The sequence below is a fragment of the Chrysemys picta genome, chromosome 3 (genome assembly GCF_011386835.1).
Source record: "Chrysemys picta bellii isolate R12L10 chromosome 3, ASM1138683v2, whole genome shotgun sequence".
Lineage (NCBI taxonomy): Eukaryota > Metazoa > Chordata > Testudines > Emydidae > Chrysemys > Chrysemys picta.
The window spans coordinates 86,508,826-86,532,598 of NC_088793.1; the positions used below are offsets into that span (position 1 = coordinate 86,508,826).

Sequence of the window (23,773 nt, forward strand, 5' to 3'; positions counted from 1 at the left end):
AAGATTGAGGAGAGAAAAGGGGAAGTCTGAAGTTAGCTGAAGGTTATCAAAATGTGAACTTGTCATTGGCTGCTATTGGTCTAATTTTCTTGAGAGAAGCTACACATCTGTTTTGTGCCAGCAGAACTGGGACCCAGAAATAGCACTTCTACACACTTTATGAACTGCTTTGGAATACCTAATCCATGAATTTGTTATCAGCAGCACATTGATTATAGAGGCAACAGTAGTCATTAAGCACTAGTTTCTATAATAAAAGCATTGGAAACCAAATACCTTGCTTTGGGAGGGCTATTTATATAGCAAACAGACATGAAGCTATAGCCACTTTGGCACTGTCACCTATATTCCTCTTCCACTTATGGAGAAATAATCTTGGTTACAATATCACTTATTTCCTTATTTTGGGGAAATATCCTGGGATCTAAAATAGAACTCCATTCAACTCTTCTCTAACTGATGTAAAGACGTATGTTAAACAGCTCATCTGAAAAATGGAATATCCCCTTAATAATATATTGCAGTCTCTACTCTTGGTATGAACCAGACAACCGTTCTAAACCTTTAAAGCCAAATACACCAGTGGACAGGAACCTAGAAAGTGACCCTTAATACAGACTGTTCACCGTTATGCACATGACAACATTATCTCCTATAACTTGGAAGAAATGCATAACTTCCAGTTTTTTTATTTTAAAAAGAACATACAATAGGTAACTCTACAAATACATTTTAAAGAGAGACAGAAGAGTTTCTGCTTTGGTAGCAATATAAAAAGAGAACATCCCAAGCAGGGCCGGCTCCAGGGTTTTGGCCACCCCAAGCAGCCAAACAAAACAAAACAAAAAGCCGCGATCGCGATCTGTGGCGGCAATTTGGCGGAAGGTCCTTTGCTCCGAGCAGGAGTGAGGGACCGTCTGCTGAATTGCCGCCGAACAGCTGGATGTGCCGTCCCTCTCTGAAGTGGCCGCCCCAAGCACCTGCTTGGTAAGCTGGTGCCTGGAGCCGGCCCTGATCCCAAGCATGAACAGATTTCCAAATAACCACAAATTCACTTCCATACAACTTTTAGTAGAAAGTACAGTTAAAGAAATATTTGAGATTTCAGCAATATGAGAAGTTTATCTAGGAATTACAGAAGTGTTCTATAGTTCCCCTTTAAATAGACAGAATCAAACACAAGTTGCAGGTCTATAACTTCTTGTTTCAAATGATGAATTCCTGATGGTGCTAAAAACGATGATTGTCACTCTTCAGATCCACATCAGACCTCAGCATAATTGCCGATTTCATCATTTAAACAATGCTATAATGTTGAAGATAAAAGTAATAATGATAACATTTTCCCTTCATTAATTTTGCTATCCTTTAAAATGAAATATAAATGAATTTGCAATACTGTATCTAAAAGTTTGTCATGCTGATATGAGTACCAGTTAGTATCATTCTCTTTTCTTATGGGGCTATTATGGATGCTAATTAACTAGTTACACCATAGTATTCAAGATTAATGTTTTTCCCCACTGCATTTTTAAATTCAGTTATGAATTGTAGTAAGTACATCAGGACTATTAGTCTTTTCAGAACTTTGTATATCAAATGGAACAGTCAAGTGGCTTGGTATTAATACATTTGGTACAAGTTTAATAAAATGAAGAGGATGGAGGGGAGACTGCATTCTTCGTTTGTGACATACTCAGACCTAGCATCAGTGATTGAAAACCAATTTATTCTTTCATTAACAATGGTTTAAACATCAAAGAAAAAAGCGTATCATAGAATCATAGAATATCAGGGTTGGAAAGGACCTCAGGAGGTCATCTAGTCCAACCCCCTGCTCAAAGCAGGACAAATCCCCAACTAAATCATCCCAGCCAGGGCTTTGTCAAGCCTGACCTTAAAAACCTCTAAGGAAGGAGATTCCACCACCTCCCTAGGTAACCCATTCCAGTGCTTCACCACCCTCCTAGTGAAAAAGTTGTTTCTAATATCCAACCTAAACCTCCTCCACTGCAACTTGAGACCATTACTCCTCGTTCTGTCATCTGGTACCACTGAGAACAGTCTAGATCTAGCCTCTCTGGAACCCCCTTTCAAGTAGTTGAAAGCGGCTATCAAATCCCCCCTCATTCTTCTCTTCTGCAGACTAAACAATCACAGTTCCCTCAGCCTCTCCTCATAAGTCATGTGCTCCAGCCCCCTAATCATTTTTGTTGCTCTCCGTTGGGCTCTTTCCTATTTTTCCACATCCTTCTTGTGGTGTGGGGCCCAAAACTGGACACAGTATTCCAGATGAGGCCTCACCAATGCAGAATAGAAGGGAATGATCATGTCCCTCGATCTGCTGGCAATGCCTCTACTTATACAGCCCAAAATGCCATTAGCCTTCTTGGCAACAAGGGCACATTGTCAACTCATATCCAGCTTCTCATCCATTGTAACCCCTAGGTCCTTTTCTGCAGAACTGCTGCCTAGCTATTCGGTCCCTAGTCTGTAGCAATGCATGGGATTCTTCCGTCCTAAGTGCAGGACTCTGCACTTGTCCTTGTTGAACCTCATCAGATTTCTTTTGGCTCAATCCTCTAACTTGTCTAGGTCCCTCTGTATCCTATCCCTACCCTCCAACATATCTACCATCCCTCCCAGTTTAGTGTCATCTGCAGTAGTATTCCAATCAAATGATTAAAGTTCTTCTGATTGTTAAATTATTTTAAAAAGTAGGAGGGAGATACTTGGTTGTCATATTGTCAGCATCAAAAGGGGTCTGTTTTCATTAGGTTAATTGCTGCTAACAGAAGGGTCAAAAATAATTGTTAAATTATCTCTCCTCCACCCATTCTGGGATGTTGCAACTCTGAGTTTCAAATTATCCCCCAATTCCACATTTTAAATATGCAATCTGATACACACATACATACACACACACACACACACACACACACCCCATTGTGCACATAAACCTCTCAAAGCTATGTATAGTAGCCATCAACATTTTGATTAAGGCAAAATTCACCATACTGCTCTTCTTATCAGGCTTGCTCTATAATTAGCTATAGAAATATCCCTCATCAAAGGCTCTTAAGCAAAGTAAGTAGTCATGGATAAGAGGGAAGGTCCTCTTATGGATCAATAACTGGTTAAAAGATAGGAAACAAAGGGTAGGAATAATTGTTCAGTTTTCTCAGTGGAGAGAGGTAAATAGTGTGGTCACCCAATGATCTGTACTTGAACCAATGCTGTTCAACATATTCATAAGTGATCTGGACAAAAGGGTAAACAGTGAAGTGGCAAAGTTGGCAGACCATACAAAATTACTCAAGATAGTTAAATCCAAAGCTGACTGATAAGAGTTACAAAGGGATCTCACAAAACTGGGTCACTGGGCAACAAAATGGTAGATGAAATTAAATGCTGATAAATGCACATTGGAAAACATAATCCCAACTATACATACAAAATGTTGGGGTCTAAATTTGTTGTTACCATTCAATGAAGAGATCGTGGGGTCATTGTGGATAGTTTTCTGAAAAGATCTATACTTAAGTATAGTGGTAGTCAAAAAGCTAAGAGAATTGTAGGAACCATTAGGAAAGTGACAGATAAGAAGAAAGAAAATATAATGCAACTATATAAATCCATGGTACACCCACACTTTGAATACTGCGTACAGTTCTGATTGCCTCACCTCAAAAAAGATACACTAGAACTGGAAAAAGTACAAAGGGCAACAAAAATTATTAGGGATATGGAACAGTTTCCATATGAGGAGAGATTAAAAAGACTGGGACTGATCATCTTAGAAAAGAGAAGACTAAGGAGGGATATGATGGAGGTCTATAAAATAATGAATTGTGTGCAAAAAGTGAATAGAGAAGTGTTATTTACCCCTTCACATAACACACGAACCAGGGGTCACCCAATGAAATTAACAGGCAGCAGGTTTAAAACAAAGGAAGTACTTTTTCATACAACGCACAGGCAACCTGTTGCCAAAGGATGCTGTGAAGGCCAAAAATATAACTGGATTAAAAATAAAATTAGATAAATCCGTGGAGGATAGGTCTATTCATGGCTATTGGCCAGGCTGGACATGAATGCAACCCCATGTTCTGGGTGTCCCCAAGCCTCTGACTGCCAGAAGGTGGGAGTGGACAAGAGGGGATGGATCACTTGATAATTGCCCTGTTCTGTTCATTCCCTCTGAAGCATCTGGCACTGACCACCACTGCTGGAAGACAGGATACTGGACTAGATGGACCACAGGTCTGACCCAGTATGGCCATTTTTATGTTCATGTTAATATAAGATACTTTCTCACTTAAGGGGCTAGGCACACTTTCTGAAAGATTCTCAAACCCTGTTACTCACGCAGTCTCTAGACTGTAAATCAAACTGGATAGTTTATCACATTACCACTAATCCAGTAAATTGACTATGAAATCTTATGTCAGATATAATTAAATTTTTATGTGGTTAGAAGTGCTTCTTGGTAGCTGAGTGTAACTCTCTAAGAAAATAATACAATTTCTGTTAAAGAGAAAGAACAGGAATTTCAAATTTAAGACTGATGGAAAGGCCCTTCAGAGTTCATAATGATGCAGAAAAGGCAGAATCAATAAATATTACTGTTCTGTATTTGGAAAGAAGCTGGATGGGTGATATATTCACAACTTACAGTGATAAATATTATCTATTCCAAAAGTAACTAGGAAGCACGTTAAACAGAAAATACTAAGGTTAAACATTTTTAAAATATGCAGAAACCAATAATTTGCACCAAGAGTTTTAAAAATTGACTGAGTAACACTCTCATCCACTGATGTTGATATTTAACAAATTTTAGAATACTGAGCTAGCTGCAGAGGACTGGAAAAAACTAATTTTTGCCAATTTTTAATAAGAATAAACAGGATAACTTGTATAACCAGGATGGATGCTTTATATCAGAGTGAATAAATCATTGATTTCAATCCTGATTTAAATCAGGAAGCAGGAAACCTTGATTTACATCATTGCTTTACATCTTGTCTCGCATTTGTACTTTTTAGTTATTTTTCAAGAGGCAAGCATTACAGGGGTCATTCAAGGCAGCAACTAAACACTGCCTGGCCAAATGCATCACAAAGACACATTACTGTGACTCATTGTCAAAATACTTCTTCAAAGCCTCCCTGATTCAAATAGCCCCCCTAATTGCCCTGGTATTGGACTGCTTAAAATCAGCAGCCAACCAATCCATCTCATCACTCTACCCCTAGGTAGAAACATTTCCCCCCTCACTTTGCAAATGTTATGCAATGCACAGTAGGCTGCTATGACCATCGGAATATTTTCCTCAATGAGGTCAAACCTGCCAAAAAGGCAGCGCCAGTGACTTTTTAAATCTGCCAAAGGCACATTCAACAGTCATTCGGTGCCTGTTGTTGAAGCACTCTTTGCTTCTGTCTCGGTTCCCCCTTACTTCCATGAACCATGGGAGCAAGGGGATGGCGGGGTTTCCCAGGATCATTATGAGCATATGCCCATCCCCCATAGCAATCTTCTGGAAAGAAATCCCAGTGTGCAGCTTTCTATACAGTCCAGTGTTCCTAAAGATGCATGCATCTTGAATTTTTCCTGAACAATCTGCATTGATGTCCGTGAAATGGCCCTGGTGATCCACCAGTGCCGGCAAGACCGTGGAGAAGTAGACCTTTCAGTTGATGTATCCATCACAAGATGGTCTGGCGCCAAAATTGGGATATGCATTCAATCTATTGCCCTGCCACGGAATCCCATTGCTGCAAAACCATCAATTATTTCATGCACATTACCCAGAGTTACAGTCCTTCATAGCAGAAGGCGATTAACAGCCCAGCACACTTGCATCACCGCAAACTCCACAGTGGACTTTCTAACCCCAAACTGACTTGTAACTGACTGATAGCAGTCTGGATTTGCTAGCTTCCACACAGCAATCACCACTCGCTTTTCCACTGTGAGGGCAGCCCTCATTCTGGTGGTCCTTGTGCCGCAGGGCAGGGGCGAGTTCTGCACACAGTTCCAGAAAGGTGGCTTTGCGCATCCAAAAGTTCTGCAGCCACTGCTCATCATCCCATACATGCATCACAATGTGATCTCACTACTCAGTGCTTATTTCCCAAGCCCAATACCGACAGTCCACCAAGTGCAGCTGCTCCGTGAATGCCAGCAGCAATCTTGAATTGTTTCTTTCCATTACACAGGGCAGGGCAGGCACCACAGATTCTCTGTTTCCCAGCTCATAAAATACTGCAAGACTAACCATGTTGTGTTCTTAATGCTCATCATCAGACTGGTCAGCAGTTCAGGATCCATGCTTTAAGGCAGAGATCACAGGCGCACAGTTTACAGGGCCATTTAAAAACGGCATGAAACTCAGTCAGAAGCTCATGGAACGATGGGATGGAAAGAACTGCATCATTGGACAATGAACATGTCTGCGTGATGCATTGCGATTCATTCTGAGATCTCCCAGTGGCAGAGGGTGGCAAGTTGCACAGTGGGATAGCTACCCCTGATGCAACGCTCTCTCTGTTGATGCAAGAGCACTGACTGGGGACGGGCTCCGCTGACAAAAGGAGCATTGTGTGGACATGCATAACGGATGTAATTGAAGTGGCATATGATAGTTGACGTAACTTAAGTTGACTTAACTCTGTAGTGTAAACAAGGCATTAGTCATATACTGGAAGAGGAATACAAGTTTTCCTGCTTTTTCAACTCTCAATTACTTTCTTAACTTTAAATAAATTAGTCATTGAACTGAAAGAGTTGAATAAACTGAAAAGAAGAAAATACTTTCTCTGCATCTGCAGAAGAGGCTACTGCTGTCAAAAGCTGACCTTCAAACAACTCCCCTACCTCTCCAAGCTCATCATCAGAAGCAAGCTCCCCACCTACAGACCAGGATACATCCACTCAAAGTGGCCCCAGACCTTGCCAGAATAACAAGCCTGCAGACATATTTCCAATGCTACAATGATCAACACCCCCTTACAACACACCTTTCAAGATCCATGGATCCTAAATCTGCCTATCGTAACATGTGGGTATACCTTATCCAGAGCACTAAAGGCCCCAATAACAACTATTATAGCAACCACACACCACACCATAACAACTCTTACTCAGGAACCAATCCATGCAACAAACCTCGATGCCAACTCTGCCCACATATCTACACCAGCGAAACCATCACAGAACCTAACCAGATCAGCTACAACATCACCGGTTCATTCACCTGCACGTTCACCAATGTTATATATGCCATCATGTGCCAGCAATGCCCCTCTGCTATGTACATCGGCCAAACTGGATAGTCCCTACGTAAAAGGATAAATGGACACAAGTCAGATATTAGGAATGGCAATATACAAAAACCTGTAGGAGAACACTTCAACCTCCCTGGCCACACAATAGCAGATGTAAAAGTAGCCATCTTACAGCAAAAAAACTTCAGGACCAGACTTCAAAGAGAAACTGCTGAGCTTCAGTTCATTTGCAAATTTGACACCACCAGCTCAGGATTAAACAAAGACTGTGAATGGCTAGCTAACAACAAAAGCAGTTTCTCCTCCCTTGGTGTTCACACCTCAACTGTTAGAAGAGGGCCTCACCCTCCCTGATTGAACTAACCTCGTTATCTCCAGACTGATTCTTGCCTGCATATTTATACCTGCCTCTGGAAATTTCCATTACATGCGTCGGACGAAGTGGGTATTCACCCACAAAAGCTTATGCTCCAATACATCTGTTAGTCTTTAAGGTGCCACAAGACTCTTTGTTGCTTTTTACAGATCCAGACTAACATGGCTACCCCTCTGATAAATAACAACTATGTGGGTGAAACCAGACAATCACTACGCTCTTGAATGAACTCACACAGGAAAATGATAAAAGACAAAAAAACATCCTATCACCTGTGGGTGAACACTTTTCACAAAGTGATCACTCTATATCTGACCTATCGGTCCTCATCTTCAAAATAAACCTGCACAACACTTTCAAAAGATGAGCCTGAAGAGCTTAAATTCATAATTCTGCTAGACACTAAAAATCATGGACAGAGCAGAGGCTGGATTTTTGGCTTATTACCACAACCCCTACCTCACCCCCCTTTTTTGTCCTATGACTACAGAGGTATTAACAGGCCACTCCACCTTGAATGCTTCCTTAGAATATGTGCTAACTACCTATGCTAAACAATCTGTTCCACTTTGTATTTAGCTGTGATGCTCAGAGTACCTTTCCCAGGCCGGAAGAAAAGGCTCTGTGTAACTTGAAAGCTTGTCTCTCTGACCAATAGATAGATGTTGGTCCAATAAAAGATATTGCCTCACCTACCTTGTCTCGCTAATATCCTGGGACCAACATCACTGCATAAAAGCTCGTTTAGTACTTCAGCAAACTTTGGTTCCATGTGCTCAGTTAGTGACTTCTACCAGTTCAATGATCTGACTCTTTAAAACTTTGGCAGCAAATATATATTGCTTAATATTTTTTATTTAATTTAAAATATTTTAATAAATTATTGTAAGTTTAGGCCTTAACATAAGTTGTCAATTTCAAATTTAATTTTAAATAGATTTTTGAAAAGAAAAACGCATTTAATTTGAAATTTAAAAAAATCAAATTTTTATTTAAAAAAAATAATCAATTATCTTCCCTGTGAGTAATGATAGGTTGGTTAGCTTGACATTGATCTCAAGAAAAAGCATGGAAAAGTTGATGAGATGTAATTAGTAAAGAATTAAAGGCTGGCAGCATAATTAATGCCAATCAATGCGGTTTTATGGAAAATATATCTTGCCAGACAACCTGAAATTTTTGAGGCGATCACAAGTTTGGTTGACAAATCATATACTTAAACTTCTCTAAGGGATTTGACTTAGTACTGTACAACATTCTGATTAAAAAATTAGAACTATACAAAAATCGATGCAGCACATATTAAATTGATTTAAACTGGCTAACTGATAGTTATTGGAACAATTTACATAGATATGTTTTGGATCTTCAATCACTTGTAGTCTTTAAATCAAGATTGGATGTCCTTCTAAAATGATATACTTTAACTCAACCAGAAGTTCTGGGCTTGATGTAGGTATCACTTGATAAAATTCTATGGCTTGTATTATGCAAGCCAGAATAGATTATTATAATAGTGCCTTCAGGCCTTAAACTCTATGAATCTGAGTGATTGATAGAGTGCTTGATCTTATTATGGATTTTTGTGGCTATTTTCACCAGAAGAATTTTTTTTTAAATGGGAAAATTTTACCATTTACTCTCCTGCTAATCTGAGTGCTCAGAATAACTAAATAATCTCAGCCTAACTAAACTAGAGTCTTGGGAAGAAGGAACATAAAGACAGTAGATGGTAAACCAAGTTGAGGTTAACAAGGAGAAGAGTAGACTCAATTTCAGAATATTTTAAATTTTAAAATGACGGTGTGATGCTGCATTTTACACCATATGGGAGCCAAAATTCATAGGATTAACATTGAGTTTAAATTATGGACAGCAGATAAGCAACAGTTAGGAGATGTTCAGAATTCCCTGATAAATCAAGGTCTCCTGCTATGCCTCAATTTTATTTAAGCACAGCTTTCTAGTCTAAAGCAGTGGATATGTATCATAGACCATTTCCATCTTCTTTATACTTTAATGTATTCATATAGATATAGGGCAGTATACTACATTGGGATTTTAATGGGACACTATAAGCTTTTTTAAGCTCCAAAATATACCGTCCTCCAAAATAAATCCCACTCAACATACCTGGATCATTCTGTGATTAATCGGACTGCCACAGGATTATCACAATTTCTATTAAAACCAATGCTGTAAAACAAATTTTCCAGCTAGTTACACTTCCAGAAAAAGTAGACGTTCAGGGACAATTCCTAGCTATTATCACTTACACAAAGTGCCACCAGCAAGCACTGAAAATGCTCTCTGGTGACTGGTCCAGGACCATTGCTTAGAAAACTTTATTAGATATTAAAGTATTTATAATGGATTGGCAAATTGTTTCTAGTTCTGGCAGGTTTTGAAATATAAGACCTTAACATTTTTCAGCATCTCCTATATCCATTTTTTCCCTCAAAATCTGCAGTATTATTGGTTAATAACAAGACTTAACGAGCGGATTTGTGTCTTTGTGCAAGGGGAACTACTGCAAAGTTTAAAGGCTTCTCAAGGCCATTGCTGCTGTTATTGTGCGCAATTCCTCTTTCCAAGTCCAAGAAACGCTACAACAGCACACCTGAGTTAAGTGGAGAAAATATCAAACTATCTTTTTCTCTCTAAATCAGGTATCTTTATCACATTACATAAATAGGTCTTTGTAGTTCCTGATGAAGAATCTCCTGATGAGGAACTGCTTATTGCATCAACAGCAGCATGGGATTCTAGCAGCCTCTCAAATGACTTTGCCCTTTTACTGCAGTTCCCACTTCTAGAAAATACTAACTTTTTGAATTTTGATGAAATACTGATAAGTTTCAATAGCTGACATTCAATAAATATTTTTTCAGTATCTTTAGCGATATAAATACTTTAGAATACAATTATTCTGATTAATAGAGTGTGAAAGACATAACTTTTTTAAATATTATTTTTGCATAAAGTCCTGGATTTTGAGATTAATGCCTTACCACCATTTGAAATCTAGGTGTTTACATTTTTTAAATGGCATATAGCTTTAGCTTTAGCTGTAATAATTCTCAAGATATACACTGTCAGGTGAGAATTGAAAGTGGAGGTAAGGTATGATAGAAATCAGAGCAGTGTGATTCTTCTGTTTAATATCTCACAAACTATCAGAACTAAAGCTAAAAACTCTTGTTTTTCCAATGGTGTATTGCACTACTTCTCCACCATGGGTTGCAACTCCTGGAGGGGGTGGGGAGTGGGTAAAGAGTCAGCAAAGGCAACAAGGAGGATTGTGAGGCTTTGAACAAATTTTTACAGCTCTAAAGCAAAAGAAATGAAGTTTTGAGAATAACGTCTGTACAACCAAAGCTTCAAAGTTTGTGAGGTCACATTTAGTAGTTGTAGGAGTAGTTGTATTATACCGAGTTACTGAATCATTTTTTACTCTTGCTTTTATAGAAAATGTCAGGGGATTGTGAAAATTTTTGACTTTGTATAAGGGGCCACCAATCTGTAAAGGATGAGAAAGACGGATTTCATTAATATCTGTAGTGGTTAGTGAAATATCAGAAGTTAACGTAGTTACTAGTTCCTTCCACCAGCAGTGCTATTTTGAAATTGGTGAAGGACTTAAAAATAGCAAGCCATTGACCTCAGACCATTGTCATGTTTAATCCTTGGCCAGATGAAAACCCTCAGATTCAATCATCTACACTAAAAAAATCCCTATGGCTGGCTTTACTAACTAAGCAGAAAGCACAAATCTTTTTCTAGGTGAAGATATGCCCCCTGACAGGGTAGATCTGCAAATAAGGGAATAGCAAGACCTGTAATATCTGTATTGGGTTCACATATCATGACCTCCGTTGCCAGTTTGGCGGCATTATTATAGCAAAGCTCTGTCATTTTTATTTCTCTTTAAAAATTTCTGCTTTAAAATGGAAGAAAGAGAAAACTCGTGCACCTAAAATCTGTTCCACCAGAATGAGGAGTACTCTTGAAAAACTACATCTGGAGCAGAAGATTCACTTTTTTTGGCACTTGTGGCCAGCTTCTATAATCTGAAGACCCTCGTGTTTTACATGTCACATTTCTTGGACAGACTGACTGATGACTGAGATCAGTAACTACTGTATTTTGTTTTCCTGTGACACAGAAAACTTGCAGGGCTTTGAGATGCCCTTCCAGGCAATTCAACTTTTTTCTTCCAGAAGTCTCGCTTTCCCTATCACCAACTGCTGATCAGGACTGCCAGTTCCCAGGGTTACTGAACCTCTGATCCCTTTGTAGCCTTCTTGAAGGTACCCCACTTAGGTACCTTCTCAGGCCTCTAACAGTCAACTTTCTCCAGGCAGGATCCCACAATCCTCTCTCTTCAGACCAAGGACTTAGGCTGCAGACTACCGCAATTCACTGCAATTATCTCAGCAGGTCTGACTTTAGTACAGGACTTTTATTTCTGAACCTGCATTTCTGTTCTCTCAGGGGCAATGACAGAGTTAGCCAGTGACCAGCCAACTTTTATAAAGCAAAGTATTATTATTGCAGACTAAAAGAATTACAGCGATAACATCTTAAAAAACAATAAACAGCTTCTGCAAGTGTAGGTTGCCGGGCAGTCATCCGTCTTCCATATGGAGACTGCTAGGATTTAAAGTACTTTACATACTCCGCATGGTCTGCCTCTCTTGGTCACAAGTCTAGTGTCAGTTCTTGGACTGAGGATGAGTGACCCGCTTCCTGAGAAGAGCAGTCTCTTTTTACAGTTTACAGTGCTTTGTATGCAGGCCTATTGAACCAAGTCAAACCAGTATATGCTATTTCCCAGGACAGAGGGTGTAAGGGGAGGGCAGGAGTGACACTTCCACAAAATTGTTACCTGCATTAGGGATGTACGTTAATTATCCGCCCAGTGTTTTTAGTTCCTGCAGGAACTAGTCAGGAATATAATCACTAAATAAAGATATGTATAACATTTATAAAGTTGATATAATAGTCTTTAAATATTCCGTGTGTCCATCACATCTGTCACAAGGACAATGGCCAATGATTTGTCCTGTGATCTGATTAAAATGCATAAGGATGGATGCACAAGGAATAATCTGAATTGGCAGAGAATTTCTGTAAATGCTCTCAATTCTTGAACGTGTGCATTTAATAGATCTGAATAGTTGACAATGCTAGACCCCTAGGTACCACACTTGGGCTGTAGCAAGTGGTTCTCCAAAGTCAAGGAGTGATGGATCCCTGGCACTGAACTTGGTCAGCCAGGACTAATCCCGTGACTGGTGCTACTTAAACCAGGCAACTAGATGCTATAGTGAGTGGATCTCCAAAGTTGATGCTGGATTTACAGATGGCCAGACCTAGTAAACCAAACTCAAAGAGGCTCATACATCAACAGGAATGTGAGGTGGCTCTTCAACTTTTGTGGGTTTAGATGATCTCTGAGGCTCTACAGGCACCTGCCTTTCTTCTCTTCAGAAAAGCTGACTAACTATAGATAAAAATAGTCCTCAAAGGGCAGAAAGAAATAAAAAATGATAAAAGAAATATTGAGAACATCACATATGATTCAAGCTCACTGCACCATAAGCGATTAGAAGGAACTGAAGAATGGTTGACGTCACTCCCTTTATACCCTCAAAATCCTTCGCCCAGTGAGGAGGGAGAGATGAGTGGTACCAGCACAGTCTTCACCAGAAGATTCTGGAAGCTCACACCACAGGTACCTTGATCCATACAAGTAGGAATATGCAGAAGCCACTCAAAGAGGAATGAAAGGAAAGGAATGATCTCAAGCTTTCTGAAAATGTGAGCAGATACAAGACCTGTGAAAAAGTTTAGAAGGTGGCTCAGGGAATGAACCTGCTGTGGTACATTAAATAGCTCTAAGCAGCATGAGGTATTTTCCACTCTCTTTTTCTGTAAACTGTTGCAAACATCTTTACAAGCAACTGACTAAAGACTGGGAAACTCATGGAAGACTAGAAGCGTGCAAGAGACTTTAAAGCTCTGAATGGTTGCTGCTATCTTTAGGAAACAGCAGATAAGTGTAGTTTGATGGTCCACTATTCACATTACTACAGGGGTGATTATAAAAATTTGAATTTATCAATGAAGATGTAAATATTCTCTGAAATAACTTGTTTTTATTTGATCTTTAATCAAATGCCAATAGTTGGAAAGTTTATTTTAAAAATAACTGACATCTGAATTTTACATTTGTATTTCAAGTTTTATACTACAGTGAGTTTTTACAACCAAGTAACAAAATCCTGAAAAAGAGATGATGGTTAAATGAGTCCTCGTCATACAAAACTAAAGTAACACAAAATTATTACCTATGTCGTGACTAATTTTTGCATTCTTTGCACAAAGAAAAATGGCATACTGGGATAATTAAAATTAAACACTGGAATTCAGAGGTCATTCAGGGTGAATATATTTAACTGCCCATAAGTTTCTGTCTTCTCTACACATTAGTGTATTATTATTTTTTAAAAAGTTGTTTAGAAATGCTGACCTTGGTATTTCATCCTCTTCCCATCGAAAAAAAGTTCCAGTAATGGAATTTTCTGGCAAATGATCTTTGTAACATCCAATTCCACCTAAAGTATCACCTAAAAACAGAAACATATAAGGAAGCACGTTAGTTTTACAATACTTTACATTTTTATTTGCACACTTAATTACCCTTTTAAAGTCATAGGTTTGCACTAGCAATACGAATGCTTTGAAAGAAGGAAAGAAATGCTTTACAACATAGGCTTCAAAAAGGAATCACACCACCGTTTACCTTACTGATAATTTCTCTACCTATGAATAGATTCATGTGGACACACACTAAAAAAAGAAAAACAAATATCCACAGCATACAATGAAATCATTAAAATTAAAGTTGTAAACTACTTTTCTTTTTTGCTTTTTAAGTGCACTTCCAGGGAAATTATTTGTCATCTCTGATCTAACCTCCCTAAAGATTCCCAAATGCCTGGGGCCTCAGCCAAGCTCCCAATAGAAATCAGATACCAGATAAAACTCTAAACATTACTTAGCACTTTTTGTCTTTCTTATGCCCTGAACGGAAAGAGAATATACAATGTATTCCAGATGTGGTGTCCATAACAGTAAGTAGAAATCTGCAGTGAAAGCAGATGGTGTCTGACCTGCAGATAAAGAAAGGACTGTATAAGTTTGCTCAGAGGTTTCAGTTTAAGGAATTGTGCTCCAGGGTCAAGCTGGGGGAAGTACCCTCTGAAGATTTACTACCTTCCCTGTGGTCTCCTTCTGGAACTTAACTCTTCAGACGAAGGAACGATGAAGCACACACAGGCAGTGGCACTAGAAGCAACAGTTTTGCTTTTGCTGTTTGACAAAAACAGCAAAAACACACTCTAAAAAGATCAGTCAAGTCTTCCACTTCCACACTAAAGATCAGCTTGAATTTTGGATTTTCTCAACTTTTATTGCCTTGTGGCACACACCAACATTTTTTTTTAATTTAATTTATATCCTTCAACAAGAAAATCTTCCATATTTGTTAACAAAGATCTATTAGTGATCCAGGAGACAAGTATCAGTCCCTTGGGTAAATATATACTTAAATGAATGTAAATACTCTTTTTCTTCTCCAAAATTAGTTGCATGTTCACTGATACTCACCATGCATCATTTAGAGAAACAGCTTCATACATATTTTCACACACACACTCAATAGGACTCAGTAAGCATTTATGTGTTTTAAAGGTATAGTACTGAAACTGCTAAATAAGTATTTAATAAACAAACATTTTACCTGTAGACCAGGTACTAGGAAAAATAGAATTTTATTTTGAAAATGTATTTTCTTGAAACAATAATGGTTTTAAAGCATTCTTGCCCCTACATTTTTTTTTTTAACAACCTCCATTTGCAAATAAATGAAAAAAGTAAGGGCCATTTTCAGTAATAATCCAATCTGAGTCTATTTTTAAGAAGTTATTTGTGAAGATTTAAGGGGACCCCTATAGTCCTCTTGCCACTCCTGGAATAAAGTCTAGCCCTACAGCAGGGGTGGGCAAACTTTTTGGCCGAAGGGCCACATCTGGGTATGGAAATTGTATGGCAGGCCATGAATGCTCACAAAATTGGGGGTTGGGGTGCACAAGGGGGTGAGGGCTCCAGCTGGGGATGCAGGCTCTGGGGTGCAGTAGGGTGGGACCGAGGGGTTTGGAGGGCAGGATGGGGCTCAGGACTGGGGCAGGGGGTTGGGGCGCTGGAGGGGGTCAGAGGTGCAGGCTCTGGGCAGCGCTTACCTCAAGCAGCTCCCGAAAGCAGCGGCATGTCCCCCCTCTGGCTCCTACATGGAGGCATGGCCAGGCGGATCTGCTGTACACTGCCTCGTCTGCAGCTCCCATTGGCCGTGGTTGCTTGGGGCGGGAACAGCATGCGGAGCCCTCTGGCTGCTCCACATGTAGGAGCTGGAAGGGGGACATGCTGCTGCTTCTGGGAACATATATGGAGCGGAGCAAGCCCTGGACCCCACTCCCCGGCAGGAGCTTGAGGGCTGGATTCGGCCCCTGGGCCGTAGTTTGCCCACCCCTGCCTTACAGCGATGTCCGAGAACCCCTAGGGTTCATGGCAAAAGAGGAAACTTAACTGCTGAAGATTCCGAGTCTTCAGCAGGTATGGCGGGGGCACCGTCCCCCTCACTAATACACCCAACTGAGCAGGAGGGAACAGACATGCACCTCCACCCGATATAACGCGGTCCTCAGGAGCCAAAAAATCTCACCGCCTTATAGGTGAGACCGCATTATATTGGGTTCAGGCCAGTACACCGTGCCGGACTGGACGGGCTTCCCCGGCGGTGATTTAAAGGGCCCGCTGCTCCAGCCGCTGCGGGGAGCCCCGATCCCTTTAAATCACCGCCGGGGCTCTGGCAGTGGGGCTCGGGTGGGGATTTAAAGGAGCCTCTGGCCCTTTAAATCACTGCCTGAGCCTGGCTGAGTAGCAGAACTGCCTGTGTAAATCAACCATCTTGGTTTGATTCCCACAAACACAGTTAGGTACAGGACTGATATTGGATTTGCTTCTCCCTGCCAGGACAATCTGTGGTACTGCCCACAGGGGAAGAAGAAACGGGCATGTGCTTCTTTTGGCTACACCCACTCTCCCCTTCCAACCTCTCCTCCATTCAGGAACTAGATCTCTCACACTTAAAGGTGGGAGAGAAATTAACGGGCTAGCCTGACACAGTTGTTTTTTGTTCACCCTTCCAGGTGATAAGACTAAAAATAGCAGACCTGACAAGGAGCTGAGAGGCTAGGCAGAGCCTGTCTGAAGCAAGAGGCAGAGAAAGAGATTAGAGCCCCGAAGACTTGTTTCCACAGGTAATGAAACTGGCCACAACTCTTTGAGCCCACCTACAAGCCAAGTGCGACATCTGAACGTTGTTTTCCTCTCCCCACATTTAGACAAGTAGACCTCTGAAGGGAGGACAGAAGAAGAGAGTGTTCCCTACACCTAAATTCCCCGTAAGCTGTGCAGCCACGGAGCAGGCTACCAAGGGCTGTGCAGGTGGGAAGAGGTGTCCCTCCCCCAGCCCGGCCTAGCCAGCCCTGTCAGAGCTGCCGTGGCCATGGAGAGGTGCCACTCCCCTGGCTCAGCCCAGCCGGAGCTACCACTTCGGGGGGGGGGGGGGGGGGCCTCCCCCGGCCCAGCCCCACCAGAGCTGCCACGGCCGGGGAGAGGTGCCCTTCCCCCAGCCCAGTCCAGCTGGAGCTGCTGGGGAGAGGTGCCTCACACCTGGCCCCAAGAGAGAGGGCTGGAGGGAGTCCTCTCTCCCCGCTGCAGCCCCAGGGCAGCCTGCACCCCAAACCCCTCACCCCCATCGTAGAGCCCACCCCCTCAGCTGGAGCCCCCAACTCCTAGTGATTTTAACAATCCAGGGTACCATTTGTTCCACTTCCACCAGCCTCTCTCTATTTCTGTCTATGTCCCTTGCTCTGCAGAAGTTTCTCAGTGTTTCCCCTTGACTCCGTTTTTTCTGTCATTGGCAGTTCTATCTCAGCAACTGTTTTGTCTTTTTCTTAGCTTCTTTCCTCCCTTCCCATCAGACCCAGTCTTAAAATGCCACATTGAAGGCTGTTCGTTAGTTTCCCACATGATGCAGGAGAGCTTGCTCAGTGTAAAATTGATGGGATTCTGAGCCTCTACTGTACATCCAGGCTACCTCAAGAGGAGACTACTGTCATGGTTTTGTCATTTAAAAATGATGAACCTGAAGGAGAACAGCATGTTGCTTTAATATTGGAAAATGTAGTGGGGTTATCCCCCACATCCCAACCTCCTGCCCCAGCCCTGAGCCCCCTCCCACACCCCGAACCCCTCATCCCTGGCCCCATCCCAGCCTCACCCCCTGCACCTCAACCCTCTGCCCCAGCCCTGAGCCCCCTCCTGCACCCCGAACCCCTCATCCCTGGCCCCATCCCAGCCTCACCCCACTGCACCCCAACCCTCTGCCCCCCAGCCCAGAGCCCCCTCCCACACTCTGAACCCCTTGGCCCCACCGCGCCACACATTACCTCCATATTGGTGCACATAACAAAATGAATTATGCACACGGACGTAAAAATTAGAGGGAACATTGCCCTACACCCTATTTGCCTGCCTCTGTGAGGCTCTTTTGGTATCTTGGGGAGAATGCAAGTACCTGATCCTGCTTCTCCCCTATTCCTCCCAATGACTGGATGTAGGGCCCCATAGATTATTCCCCTTGAAGATCTTTTCATTTTAGCTGAGCTGCAGTCCTCTGACCTCTCACTGCTCCAGACATATAGAACAGCAAGAGGGTGGAATTATTCCTGAGCGTGGAAAGGTTAAGGGTTCCAAGAGCTTTTCAGATACATTTAAAATAAATGGCTGTAAGGGGCTTCATAACAGGGTGTGTCTGCCTGTCTCAGGGTGGATAAAAAGTGATGATTTTTTTTAAGTCAGTTTTTTTATTTAAATAATTTTTTAAAAAATTTTGTTGTTTAAACTATACTTTTTTATTTTTTAAAATAAACTAATTTAAAATTAAATCCAATTTTAATTCAAATATGTTTAGGCCTAAACTCATGAGAATCTCTTAAAACATTTAAATAAAAAATATATATACTGAATCCATGGGCCTCTATCAAAAACTTTTGAGTTAAAGGCTGCTTTTCAATATACAGAAAGAATCGGGGAAAATATCGAACTTTTAACGTCAAGCTTCATAAATATGGCACAATATGTCATGTACTATATTAAAGGCTTGTTTTGTTTAATAAAAAAAAAGTTATTTACTGTTTTGTGTGTTTAATTAAATTCCAGTTACCATCCTAATGCAGCTTGACACAAATCATGAGCAAAAAGTTAGTTACTTTGGGAATGTCTACACTGGAAACTTCAAAGCACTGCCGTGGAAACGCTCCCGCGGCAGTGCTTTGAAGTGCGAGTGTGGTCATGCGCAAGCGCTAGGAGAGAGCTCTCTCAGTGCTCCTGGTAATCCACCTCCATGAGGGGATTAGCTCCCAGCGCTCGTAGCCTGTCTACACTAGCGCTTTAAAGCGCTCAGACAAGCCCTTAGTAAATAAGCAATATATCATTCACCATCTTCTAACATTCTAAAAATGTACATTGAATAAGATTCTGAAAATATTAAGTTATATAACTGCTTAAATAGATAAAGTACCCTCTTCGGTATCAAAACGATGTACCAAATCTAGTGTAGAGGCTCTATTTAGTTGTAAATGAACACATTTTAATAGTTATATTAACCAATGAGACTGCGTCTTTCTTTCAAAAATAACTGAAGTAAAAAGAAACAGTTGATTTAAATCGACACTTTCTACTTGGTGATTTAAAATGCCTTAAATTAAGGCGTGTGTGTGTGTGTGTGTGTAAGTAAAAATAAAAAGGAAACAACAATTTAAAATCATATAGATTACTATTTACCATTTCTATAATAATTTGTAACAATTCCTTTAAACCTTTGTAGCTCTGACAGATAAATACACAACTCTACATTTTTGTTTAAGTAATGCACCAAAAATGGACAGTAGTTATTTTCTAAATCTCAGTCATTTTGTCTCTCCCTTTCTCCCGACCCATCAAAATACTAAAAGCATTTATAACACATCATCAATTAATCATTTGCAAATTATACTTTTATGTCAGAGGAATTTGATGTTACCCAAAAGTACAACATGCCAAACCGATTTTTCAAAAGGAGAGTTAAAAATGTCTCCCTTTCTCAGACATATGTATTTCAAATTTCAACCGGGAGAAAACAGCAGTGGTATAATTAATTAGAAGCACTTTCATTAAAAATGTTGTCAGAGGATAATAACATAACCTAGCTATACCTTTATGAATGTGCCACTACAATAAAGAACAAACCACAAAGGATCTAGGGCACAACTGAAAGAATGAACACCAAAAGTATTTAAACAATGCAATCAAGCAACTAACCTCTACATGAATTCTTCAACTAAAGATAAACTGTGGTACAAGCTGAAAAAGCTTCCCTTATAATTTTGGGCTGGAAAACAGGTGCCTAACTTTTGTGACTTGACATTCAAATCCACATCTGTCATAGGCAGCATATGCCTTGATAGTTATGCAACAGCTCACATGTCTCTAAGTGGCCCTTTCCCCACTCTATTTTGCTCTTTAAATCCAGAAAACATGCACAAATTAGAACGAGAGAAAGCTCAAAGTGAATTTTGATGAAGAAGGCAAAGCTATAAATGAACAATATATAGTACACAGATAATACACAACTGTATTTAAGACAGAGCAAACAATGGCAAAATCAGAAACCTAATGTTGGTTCCATTTGGAAGTAGTGGTTTGAACCTACAAGACAATTATTTATGATTTAGCCTTGAGAAATAAACACCTTACTTCTTCTCTTTGCCTTTCTGAATTTGACAGCAGCCAGGTTTATTAAATTCATTCCATACAGGTTGTAGTCTATAAACAGTTGCAGGAGGTAGGGAATATGAGCTTCATGAGGCTGGTAAAATTTATTCATTATGGCTCCACCTTGTAAAAGCTCACATACTCTAAAGTTAAAAACAAATTGAAACATGTTGAAAAGTTACACCATCTTATTGGGTTTATCAATTAAAATCACAATAAATAATTAAAAGTTCCACAATATATTTGATTTTACTAACATTATAAATGCTGCAAACGTCTACATTTTAACAAATGTCCTTAACAAAACTGGTCTACCCTAATAATAATTCAGTATCTGAAAATAAGCACAGAGGAGCTGTAGCTGTCCAATTATAAAAATCCCTACAGAAGCACATAGCAATAGTTCTGGGGACTGATCCAAGGCCCCCAGAGATCCATGGAAAGCTTTGCATTGACCTCAATGGCCCAAGGACAGTTGGATAACTAAATGTTATTTGTGACTTTGAAAATCTCCCCTGTGGTCCTTTGCCATATTAACAAACAAGTCATAAATGTTTGAAAATTACAAACACTGCATGCGTAATACAGTACTCTAACTTTTTAACAAAGCAACCTTTGTGATGCAGCATATATCTGCAGACATGTATTTTCTTCAAAGATCTGTACATTAAAACAAACATATCTACCTTTGAATAATTACAAACATATGCAATTAATTTATCTGAATGTCAGAATGGTATCTGCATTTGTAAAGGGAATCAGTGTATTTATTTGACTATATAATACAATAAAATGTTATCTAAAAATCAAAACTAGGAAATTAAAGGAAGAAACTATGATAAGATAACATAGTTCAAATACGAATGATTAAAATCTAAAAGTTTCAATATATGGTTCCCACAGCAATTGTAACTCAGCCACATTGCGCATATAGAATATATTAAAACAAACTTAACATCATACGAAAAAGCCTTGCAAAATTCTATTATCCTACTTATTTGGACCAAACAACTTTCTGGACAATCATTAACATAATGATTCTGTGTCAGGCCAATGGTCCATCTACCCCATCTCTGACAGTGGCCAGTGCCAGACGCTTCTGGCAGTTGGAGGTTTAGGGACATCTGGAGCATGGGATTGTATCCTTGACCATCTTAGCTAATAGCTATTGATGAACTATCATATTAGTTTTTTCATAATCATAAATTAGATTTTAGTAAGGTTAACATATGATACAAAATATTACATAGATCCAAAGGATTTCAGTTATGCTATGAACTATAAAGACTGAATTTCCTGTGGTTTGTGCAATTAATCTCTATCTTAAATGTTGCATGAACTGTTCTTTGTATTTAACAAACATGTTACATTACTGATTTATACCAAATTATCTGATTTTTCCAGATCATTTTAAATTCTGTGATTGGATACCAGAATTTAAATCCTTTTAACAAGCATTTTATTGATGAAAATTTACCTCATAGTACTTGAAATATCACTATGTTAAATTCAATCCTGTTTTAACTCCATTGATTTAAACAGAGTTACAACAAGAATGATTTTACCTAATGTACTTAAGTCTGAATAGACAATTAATTGCAGCTACAATTCATGTTTTATTTCCCATGCATAAGCTATTCCTTAAGACTATTCTCATGCTTAAAATCAGGTACATGCTTACATACTTTCCTGAATTGGGGGTAATAATGACTAATATTTAGGCCTGTCAAGCTATTAAAAAAAATTAATCGCGATTAATCATGCAATTTAAAAAAATCACAAGTAATCGTGCAATTAATCACGCTGTTAAACAATAACAGAATACCATTTATTTAAATATTTTTGGATGTTTTCTACATTTTCAAATATATTGATTTCAATTACAACACAGAATACAAAGTGCACAGTGCTCTCTTTATATTTATTTTTGATTACAAATATTTGCACTGTAAAAAACAAAAGAAATAGTACTTTTCAATTCACCTAATACAAATACTGTAGTGCAATCTCTTTATCAGGAAAGTTGAAATTACAAATGTAGAATTATGTACAAAAATAAAACAAGGTAAAACTTTAGAGCCTACAAGTCCACTCAGTCCTACTGCTTGTTCAGCCAATCACTCAAACAAGTTTGTTTACATTTGCAGGAGATAATGCTGCCCGCTTCTCGTTTACAATGTTACCTGAAAGTGAGAACAGACATTCGCATGGCACTGTTGTAGCCGGCATCGCAAGATATTTACGTGCCAGATGCACTAAAGATTCACATGTCCCTTCATGCTTCAACCACCATTCCAGAATACATGCAAACATGCTGAGGACGGGGTCTGCTCGATAACGATCCAAAGCAGTGCAGCAACATGTCCATTTTCATCATCTGAGTCAGTTGCCACCAGCAGAAGGTTGATTTTCTTTTTTGGTGGTTTGGGTTCTGTAGATTCCGCATTGGAGTGTTGCTCTTTTAAAACTTCTGAAAGCATGCTCCACATCTTGTTCCTCTCAGATTTTGGAAGGAACTTCAGATTCTTAAACCTTGGGTCGAGTACTGTAGCTATCTTTAGAAATCTCACATTGGTACCTTCTTTGCGTTTTGTCAAATCTGCAGTGAATGTGTTCTTAAAATGAACAACATGTGCTGGGTCATCATCCAAGACTGCCAAAACATGAAATATATGGCAGAATACAGGTAAAACAGAGCAGGAGACATACAATTCTCCCCCAAGGAATTCAGTCACATGGAAGCATGTCCTCTGGAACAGTGGCCGAAGCATGAAGGGGCATGCGAATGTTTAGCATCTCTTGCACATAAATACCTTGCAACACCGGCTACAAAAGTGCCATGTGAACACCTGTTCTCACTTTTAGGTGACATTGTAAATAAGAAGAGGACAGCATTATCTCCTGTAAAATGTAAACAAACTTGTTTGTCTTAGCGACTGGCTGAACAAGAAGTAGGACTGAATGGACTTGTAGCCTCTAAAGTCTTACATTATTTTGTTTTTGAGTGCAGTTATGTAACAAAAAAAATCTACATTTGTAAGTTGCACTTTCATGATAAAGAGATTGCACTACAGTACTTGTATGAGGAGAACTGAAAAATCCAGTTTCTTTTGTTTATCATTTTTACAGTGCAAATATTTGTAATAAAACAGAATATAAAACG

General features: G+C 39.7%; 1 protein-coding gene across 3 annotated transcripts in view; it reads right to left on the minus strand.

Moving 5' to 3' along the window:
* The window catches only part of REV3L (REV3 like, DNA directed polymerase zeta catalytic subunit), a 241,847-nt gene that overhangs the window by 101,528 nt on the left and 116,546 nt on the right, over positions 1–23,773 (minus strand). For all 3 annotated transcript variants that reach the window (XR_010600094.1, XM_005287599.4, XM_024102440.3), the window contains 2 exons: positions 20,593–20,753; positions 14,204–14,300 (listed from right to left, as the gene is read on the minus strand). Coding sequence is in view for 2 of the 3 variants with exons in the window: in XM_005287599.4 (XP_005287656.2) it covers positions 14,204–14,300; positions 20,593–20,753 (258 nt within the window). In the remaining variant the exon portion in view is untranslated. The remainder of the gene's footprint in view (positions 1–14,203; positions 14,301–20,592; positions 20,754–23,773) is intronic.